General features: G+C 40.5%; 1 protein-coding gene across 1 annotated transcript in view; it reads left to right on the top strand.

Annotated features, from left to right (window-relative positions):
• Window positions 1-10221, top strand: part of LOC117955729 (nuclear receptor ROR-alpha A-like) — a gene marked incomplete at its 5' end in the record, with an annotated part of 12457 nt that overhangs the window by 1493 nt on the left and 743 nt on the right. Inside the window, 7 exons of the mRNA XM_034890444.1 lie at window positions 1181-1431; window positions 2257-2449; window positions 3386-3507; window positions 4737-4869; window positions 6986-7093; window positions 8124-8234; window positions 8372-8484. Of these exons, the coding sequence (XP_034746335.1) occupies window positions 1181-1431; window positions 2257-2449; window positions 3386-3507; window positions 4737-4869; window positions 6986-7093; window positions 8124-8234; window positions 8372-8484 (1031 nt within the window). The remainder of the gene's footprint in view (window positions 1-1180; window positions 1432-2256; window positions 2450-3385; window positions 3508-4736; window positions 4870-6985; window positions 7094-8123; window positions 8235-8371; window positions 8485-10221) is intronic.

Genomic DNA, 10221 nt, shown 5'->3' with positions numbered 1-10221 from the left:
CCCCCCCCCCCCCGGCGGAGGCTTTGAGTCCCGTGGTACAGAACAAAGCAGTCCAAAAATATCTGTGTTCCTGCTGCTGTCACTGAGTTGTTGCAATATTTGCACAAATATGACAGGAGAATTTTTTGTTCTGTATCTTGATTTTAGCTGAGAGTATATTTATTTCAATGCTTTTATTTCCAAATAACCAAAAACATACAGGTCCCCAAACAGACCTCAGGTTTCTGCCTGTTAAAAAAAGTATTTCTTCACCGCTGTTGCATCAAATGCATGCTTTTGGGGGGAAATGTTGGGTCTTTGTAAATTATAGAGGTTGGTCTAGACCTATCTATATCTAAAGGGTCCTGAGATAATTTCTTATTATTTGACACTATTATACTTTTATATTATTATATATTTATCTTTATCTCTTATGTCTTGATTGGTGGCACCTTAAGTATTCTTATTAGATTTTGTACCTGCACTGGAAATAATAACTGTGAAATCTCCAGTTATTACTTTATCTTTCACAGTAACATTACTGGATACTATTTTACAGTAAAATGCTTTAAAGGTACATTACAACCTTGTCGACATGAGTATCACAGTAGAAATCACAGTAGTCTAAGTATTACTGTAAAAAAAAACAATATGTCCACAATGGTACTGTAAATAGTACAGTAAACTACTGTTTTTATCTTATGTTGTGCTTGTTTTGTATTTTACAATGAATACATAAAATACTGTAAATGGAAGTACGGTAACTTTACTGTGAAAAGAATTCACAGGAACTTGCTGGACAATCGTTACAGGAAGTTACTGTAAATTCTAGGTTACAGTTGTTACAGTGAATTCTGCAATAGCTGTTGAGATATGTGGTTAAAAAATATTATTATTATTATTATTTTTCTGTCCGATCATTGATCTTCTTTGGACTACTAACTATATTTAGGCCACATTTTCTATTTAATGTATGTAGGTAGGCGACGAAAAGGTGAAAAAATGGAGACAAAAAGGCGACAAAAATGCGACAAAAACCTACGAAAAGGCGACAAAAAGGCTACCGATGTTATGTAAACGACAATGTCAAAAGAAAACCTGGACCTGTGTGTGTTTTGGTGTGTTGTTATAAGTGTGTGTGCGGGTATAAATAAAGTTACCTGAGCCTGAACCTGAACCTGAACCTCTTCCTCAAACACAGCTGTGAAGTTCGGTCGCATGTCCAAGAAGCAGCGGGACAGTTTGTACGCGGAGGTGCAGAAGCACCGCCTCCAGCAGCAGCAGCAGCAGCAGGACCAGGGCCCCCCACTCCTGTCCCCCCCCGGCCTCAGCAGCCCGAGCCCGGGCGAGGCCGAGACCCTGTCCCCTCACTTCGGCCTCACGGAGCTCTCAGAGGAGCTGGGGGGCTACGGGACCCACGAGTCACCTGGAGGGGGATCTGTATCGTCAAAGGTCATTCAGTCATTCATTCATTCATTAATTCATTCATTCATTTGTTCACACATTCATTCATCCATTTTTGCATTCATGCATTCATGCATTCATTCATTCATTCATTTGTGTATTCATTAATTCATGAATTCATTTGTGCCTTCATTCATTCGTTCATTCATTCATTCATTCATTCATGCATGCATTCATTCATTCATTCATTCATCTCTTCATTCATTCATGCATTCTTTCCTTCATGCATTCATTATTTGATTCATTCATTTATTCATTCATGCATTCTTTCATTCATGCATTCATTATTTGATTCATTTATTTAACAATTTATACATTCATTCATTCATTTATTCCTGCATTCAGGCATTCAGGCATTCGTTCATTCTTTCATTCATGCATTCAGTCATTTATTCATGCATTCATTCATGCATTCAATCTTTCATATATTCATGCATTCATGCATTCTTTCATTCATGCATTCATTCATTTATTCATGCATTCATTCATGCATTCAATCATTCATATATTAATGCATTCATTCATTCATTCATGCATTCATTCATTCATTCATGTTTGTATTGTTGATTTTGAATTTTGATGAGAAGACAACACAAGGGTTAAATTAGTACTTCTACGTATACCAGAGTTGGTTTTACAGAGTATTCTTCTACTAGAGTACAGGAAGTGAGTACTTTTGCCATCTAACTACTACTAAATAGTTTTATCTCTGGAAAATGACGGTATTCTTTAACATCAGATCCATTTTAAGCAGCTCAAATGGCAGAAGATAGCCTAAAATGTCACCTGTGGGTTGGGTGATCTGTACTACAGGCGGACTCTGGAGGGGGCGGAGACGGTCGGGGGTTGTACCTGGAGGTCCAGCCGTCCCCGGATCAGTCTGGACTAGATATTAACGGCATCAAACCGGAGCCAACATGTGACAATGGATCTGATACCGGCTTCTTCGCATACAGCTCCTTCAGCGACGGAGACGCGTCCCCCACCGTGTCCAGGGCTGAACTCGGTGAGATAACACGGAGGAAGAAGCCTCTCCTGCTGATTAAAGGAGACCTGCAGTGTGTTTTAAAGTAGAGCCCGACACATACGTTGCATAGTCTGTCCACCAGAGGACGCTCTACAATGTCCCTGTTAGTGATGGCGTTGCCTCTATGGGATTCTAACATGGGGGGTGTATACTTATGCCACCGTATTTTAACATAGGGGGGTGTATACTTATGCCACCGTATTTTAACATAGGGGGTGTATACTTATGCCCCTGTATTTTAACATAGGGGGGTGTATACTTATGCCCCTGTATTTTAACATAGGGGGTTGTATACTTATGCCCCTGTATTTTAACATAGGGGGGTGTAAGTATACCCCCCCATTTTTGTATTTTATCTATTTATGAAACATGGTGTCCTTAAAGGTTGGATTTTCCTAATTTGTTTTTTTAATTAAGGCATAAAGATAAATTTCCAAAATATGTTTTTTATTCCTCTTTTTGATCAACTTTAGCCTGGGGGGGGGGGGGGGGGACTTATAAGCCGGTGTAGCTACCTTCGAGTAAAGAGTGACCAAAGAAACCAGACAGATGAGGAAACATCTGGATGCAGACAGAAAGGAGACTGAAACAAGTGTGGAAACAGAAAGAGAAAGGTGGTGTAACATGGCGGGAGGTTGGGAGCTCATTAACCAAACATTGAAAAAAAACGTAAAATGTGTTGAAAAAAGGGACAGTTCTGCAAGGAAAACTAAAAAACCTTGATTAAAAACCATCAACATAAGTGTCTTGAAGCCGACACAAGACCAACATGAGTCTGGGGGGGGCGTTAGATAGGCAGCGGATAACATTACTGTGCATCACTTGCAGTCTGTTTTTAAGATTAACTTAAAGGCTCTATGCTAACAATGTTATTATTATTCTGATAGTTATAATGCTGTCTATGTTCTGCTGCAGATCACCTGGTCCAGACCATCTCAAAGTCTCACCTGGAGACGTGTCAGTACCTGACGGAGGAGCTGCAGCAGACCAGCTGGCAGAGCTTCCTGCAGGCTGAGGTGGAGGGCTACCAGAGCAAGGTGTGCGTTTACGTGGGTTTTTTATTCTGAGCTTTCCTTTTGAGGCCGGTCAACACTTATTTTACAGCAACCGAAGTGTCGGCTGTTCAGCTATCTTATTGGCTGCATCAGCCCTCATACAGAACCCGGACTCCATCTTACATCTTATAACTTATTCTCTGTTACGTAGTATTCTTATTCTCATTCAGTCAGTCAGTTTAGGGGTTACAGATTATGCAACGTCAACACTCATAACATGGTTGACAATGGTTAATTTTTATTATAAATGATTGGGATTTTTTAGTTATCGGCCGTTATAAATGCTGATACCGATAGATCGGGAAAGGCCTAATATCGGGCCGCCGATGTATCGGTTGGGCTCAAACTCGTAGTCCAGGCCTTAGGACGCCCGACACACTTCTCCTCCAACTGCACCTCTGATGATGATGATGAGAGAGACAAAAGAAAAGAATAAAACCTTACAGCTGCACTCTCATGTTTCTCTTTGTAGTTTTAATTATTTAAAGCGAATGTACTTCTTGCTGTCTACTTCTTGCACCTCAGGGTTGAAAGCTCTTCACTGGAAGTCTCTTTGGGTAAAAGCCTCGGCTAGATGACGTGTAATGTAAAAGAAAGAGTTGCACTGTCACAAGGTTCTGTTAATCATGATGAATATTTCTACAGAGTCCCCCTTACAGGTTTCTCAATAGACCGCTCCCATACAGATTTCTCTATAGAGCCCCCCTAAATGTTTCTCTATAGACCATTCCCTACAGGTTTCTTTATAGAGCCCCCCTACAGGTTTCTCTATAGACCATTCCCTACAGGTTTCTCTCTAGAGTTCCCCCTCCAGGTTTCTCTATGGAGTTCCCCCGACAGGTTTTTCTATAGAGTTCCCCCTACAGGTTTCTACTATGAGCTCCCATACAGGTTTCTCTATAGAGTTCTCCCTACAGGTTTCTCCATAGAGCCCCCTACAGGTTTCTCTATAGAGTTCTCCCTACAGGTTTCTCTATAGAGTTCTCCCTACAGGTTTCTCTATAGAGTTCTCCCTACAGGTTTCTCTATAGAGCCCCCTACAGGTTTCTCTATAGAGCCCCCCTACAGGTTTCTTCATAGAGCCCCCTTACAGATTTGTCTATGGAGCCCCCCCTACAGGTTTCCCCCTACGGGTTTCTCCATAGAGTCCCTCTGTGTCTTCTTGTTGTCCCATGGTTCTGTTGGACCTGATGAACGTGGTTTCTCTGCAGCCGCGGGAGCTGATGTGGCAGCTGTGTGCCGTAAAGATCACCGAGGCCGTCCACTACGTGGTGGAGTTCGCCAAACGCATCGACGGCTTCATGGAGCTCTGCCAAAACGACCAGATCGTTCTGCTGAAAGCCGGTGAGAGAGAAACCCTGATGCTGTTCGACATTATTGTCCTATCGTCAACAAAGCTACCCGATTAACTTATATATTTGTGTTTTAACCTTCGTGTCGTCTTCCCGTCAAAATTGAAATTCAACAATTTTATTGATTATTTCTATTGACGTTTTTAACATTTTTTGTCCCTTTTTTGTCCCTTTTTTCAACACTCTTCATGCTTTTTTTCAATATTTGACACTTTTTTTCATTTCACATTACGTAACACTAACTTATTAACTTTAGTTTTACAGTTATTTTTTGGAATTTATGGTCAATAAACCTCATTTATAGGAAATTATACCCAATGTTTGAGTTAGAAAAGCAGAATTTAGAATTATTGAGACTAAAATTAAAGGAATGGATGTTGATGATAATCACAGACTGGAATATGTCAACTTTTACTCAATACTATTTCAAAAACACTTCCATTTGGACAACATAAGGACAACATGAGTACAAGATGAGGACAAAATGAGGACAAGATAAGGAAAAGATGAGGGCAACATCAGGGCAACATGAGGACAACATGGGGACAACATGAGGACAACATGAGGTCAAAATGAGGACAACATGAGGACAACATGACGACAACAAAAACGCAACATGAGGACAACATGAGGACAACATGAGGTCAAAATGAGGACAACATGAGGACAACATGAGGGCAACATGAGGACAACACGAGGACAACAAAAACGCAACATGAGGACAACATGAGGGCAACATGAAGACGACATGAGGACAACATGAACGCATCATGAGGACAACATGAGGACAACAAAAACGCAACACGAGGACAACATGAGGACAACATGAACGCAACATGAGGACAACATGAGGACAACATGAGGACGACATGAGGATGACATGAGGACAACATGAGGACAACATGAGGGCAACATGAGGACAACATGAAGACAACATGAGGACAACATGAGGACGACATGAGGACAACATGAGGGCAACTTGAGGACAACATGAGGACAACATGAGGGTAACATGAGGACAACTTGAGGACAACATGAGGACAACATGAGGACAAAATGAGGACAACATGAAGACAACATGAGGACAACATGAGGACGACATGAGGACAACATGAGGCCAACTTGAGGACAACATGAGGACAACATGAGGGTAACATGAAGACAACTTGAGGACAACATGAGGACAACATGAGGACGACATGAGGACAACATGAGGCAAACTTGAGGACAACATGAGGACAACATGAGGACAAAATGAGGACAACATGAGGACAATATGAGAGTTAAGAATTACGTCTTCAGTAGGAACCAATGAGCTTGGAACTGAGAAACACAGACAGGAAGTGAGACTGTAGAGAAACCCGTTCGTGGTAGTCGCCCGTCGGCTTTAGTGTTCTCTTTGTGTTTGATTGTTATTTTTTGGCCAAGACAACGGCAACGTGGGTCAACGGGAGGTCCTCGTCGCCACCTGTTCTTGGCCCTCGGCATGGTGGGTCAGGGTCTTTAGGTAGAAAACTACTTAAAATGTAACTGTCATTCTTATTTTTAGTTTTTAGTTCAATGTAGTTTTGAAGACATAAAGTGTGACAGGGCCTGAGCCTTTGAAAAAAATGTTTACAGTTGTTTCACATTTTTTGGACATTTTTGTCACTTCACTTGACATTTGTTCACATTTTAGTCACTTTTATTTACATTTTTCTCTCTTTTTTGCCCTTTTTTAAAGTTCTTTTACCAATTTTCTTTTCTCCAAATGCTAAAAAACTAACAAAATAACACACATTAAATAAAACTAGTGAACTGATTATATATTTAACTTGTGACGAGCGTTGTTGGGAACCGTCCACGGTACTTTTTTGGACAATTTGTTTGGAAGAAACCCGATTTTCTGATTAAGAAACTTTTTGGAAAGGGGTCAAATTAGACCTGAAGACACCAGGAGAGTTAAAGATTTTGAGAAACTGGAGTGAACATTTATATCTTTTGACATTTTATAGACCAAAGGATCGTTAGTTAATGACTGATGAATGAAATGAGTGATCGTTAGCAGCGGGGTCGTTAAACCATCATCACGGGACTTCCCATTACTCACCAGTGTCTCCGTGTCCCAGGCTCTCTGGAGGTCATCCTGGTCCGGATGTGTCGGCTGTTCGACTCCCAGAACAACAGCGTCTACTTCGACGGCAAGTTTGCAGGTCCTGACGTCTTCAGAGCGCTCGGTGAGTTCGTTGTTGTTGTTGTTGTTGTTGTTGTTGTTGTTGTTGTTTATTGTCCCCATGGGGGAACATGGCATCACATGGCATTTTGAGGAAGTTCTGACATCTTCTTCTCCCGTTCCTCGCCAACCAGAAATGGGAAGTACAAATACTTCGTTACTGTACTTAACCCTCATGTTGTCTTCACGTCGAACTGGAAATTGTTTTGTTTTTCTGAGTCAACATTTCAACTGAAATACCTTTTTATCATCGTTTCGGTTGTCTTTTGCGACCCTTTTGTGTCTTTCCCACGATTTTCTTGTCACTTTTCAACGTTTGTCGTTTTAAATTTTTGAGGGTTTTTCCCCAAATTTTTAAGTTTTTATTGACATTCATCACTTCTTTTGACATTTTTGTTAATTTTTTGCTATCTTTTTACATTTAAGTCACTTTATTTGACATTTTTCTATATTTTTTTTAAAGTTCTTTTACCAATTATTTTTACTCCAAGTACTAAAAAATTGACAAAAAAAACACTCACATTCAATGAAAGTAGTGAACTGATTATTTATTTAACTTGTGAGGAGCGTTTTTGGGAATCATCCACATTGCTTTTTTGGAAAATTTCTGAAATGGAAACTTTTTGTATAGGGGTAAAATTTAACCCAAAGACAATATTTTTACTTTACTATTTCTTTTTGACATTTTCTAACTTTTCACAAAGTACTTTCTCACTTTATACAATGTCTTCATCAAGTATTTAGTTGTTTTGAAGTTAGTTAACTTAAACTAAAATTTCCAAGCCTGTACTTTGTTACTTTTACTTGAGTAAAGAAGTTAATTCAGTACTTCTACTATAACCAGAGTATTTTCACAGTGAGGATGAGACAAACATCTTTCTTTCTTTCGGGAGCTTCAATGAAACAAAATGTTAAAATTTGATAATTCGTCCCTGAAATATAATATTTTTTCCCCTGTGTGTGTGTGTGTGTGTCTGCATGTGTGTGGTTTTGTGTTTGTGTGTCTGTGTGTGTGTGTTTCTGTGTGTTTCCAGGTTGTGATGACTTGATCACATCAGTGTTTGACTTCGCTAACAGCATGTGTTCGCTGCGTCTGTCGGAGGACGAGCTCGCCGTCTTCTCAGCGTTCCTCCTGCTGTCCGCAGGTAACGTCTCTTCACTCTCTCGTCGATCTAACGTCTATCTAACATCTTTCTAATGTGTGTCTGGGCCTGTGTGTGTGTGTGTGTATGTGTGCGTGTGTGTGTGTGTGTGTGCCTGTGTGTGTGTGTCTCTGCTGCAGACCGCTCGTGGCTGCAGGAGAAGATGAAGGTAGAGAAGCTGCAGCAGAAGACTCAGCTGGCTCTGCAACACGTCCTGCAGAAGAACCGGAGAGAGGACGGAGCGCTGAACAATGTACACACACACAGACACACACACTCACTCTCACACACACACACACACACACACACACACAGACACACACACTCACTCTCACACACACACACACACACACACACACACACACACACACAGACACACACACTCACTCTCACACACACACACACACACACACACACACAGACACACACACACACACACACACACACAGACACACACACGCACACACACACACAGCAGTTATTGTATTATTCCGAAAACTAGAAGACGCTCTGACAACCAATTGTAAAATGTCAACTTTTATAACCTTGGTGCACACACACACACACACACACACACACCACGCAGACACACACACAGAAACACACACACTCATACACAGACAGACAGACACACACACACCACGCAGACACACACACACACAGAAACACACACTCACACACACACACACACACAGACACACACACAGAAAGACAGGCATGCACATGGCCCAAACACACACACACACACACACACACACACAGTCACACAGACACATACACACCACACAGTCACACACTCGCCCAAACACACACTCATACACACAAACACACACATGTTCAGGTACGCCAGCATTACTCATAGAAACCAGCAGGTTTAATGCCTGTAATCAAACTCTATGACTCAACAGTGAACTGAGTAGAGACATCAACACATTGACCCTCGTGTTGTCCTCCTACCCACAATGCAACATTTTGTTTTTCTCTGTCTAAATTTAAAAAAGAAAACTTTTTCTGCTGCTTTTTCCAATGTTTTTGTTACTTTTTTCCCACATTTTTTCCCCCTTTTTTCCCATGTTTTCGTCTTTTCTTCTGCTCTTTTTCATCCATTTTAAAGCTTTTTCGGTCATTTTTGTCACTTTCTTCAACGTCCCTAATCAATTATATTTTTTAAAATGCCTTAAAATTGAATTAAACACCCAAATACCAAAGAAAGGAGTAAAGTGATCATTCATTTTACTCGTAAAGAGCGTCGTATGGAACGTCCACGTTGTTGTTTTGGACATTTCGGTTGATAGAAACCCAAATTTCTCATGTAGAAACTTTTAGAAACTGGGTCAGACCCGAGGACACCAGGAGGGTTAAAGTGCTCATGAGACAGCCTCGCTCTGCCCCCTTGTGGCCGGATGGGGAACTACAACTCCCATGATCCCCATGAGAACAGCTGAGTCCACGGCTTGCACTACTCATTCCTGATCATAACAATAGAATAAAATAGAATAGATCCTGATTTATTTATTTTTTTAAGTATTAATTATTTTTTAATCAATTACTTTTTTGTCTATTAATACACACACACGTTACAGTTTCATTTATTCATTTTAATTTAATTTTTTTATATATTTTTATTGTTTTAACTCACACAATAACTTACTGTTTTATTAATTATTAATCTAATTATAATTAACCTCATTATTTTATTTTATTTTAAATATATATAAGTATATTTTCCCCCACTATGTAAATACCGAACATATCCACACTCTTTAATTTCCTTTATTTATATTTCTACTGTTTGTGCAACTGCAACTCTCCCCTCTCCCCCACTCCTTGTCTCCTTTCCTCTCTTCTTTCCTTTCCCTTCTCCTACTCTCCTTCTCTCCTTGTCTAATTGTCACATGTAACCCTGTTTCCTCTCCCCTCTCCCCTTCTCCTTGTCTCCTTTCCTCTCTTCTCCCCTCTCCCCCTCTCCTTGTCTCCTCCTCTCCCCCTC

The sequence above is a fragment of the Etheostoma cragini genome, chromosome 1 (genome assembly GCF_013103735.1).
Source record: "Etheostoma cragini isolate CJK2018 chromosome 1, CSU_Ecrag_1.0, whole genome shotgun sequence".
Classification (NCBI taxonomy): Eukaryota; Metazoa; Chordata; class Actinopteri; order Perciformes; family Percidae; genus Etheostoma; species Etheostoma cragini.
Note: the sequence above shows the minus strand (reverse complement) of the source record. Positions and strands in the feature narration are given on the sequence as shown.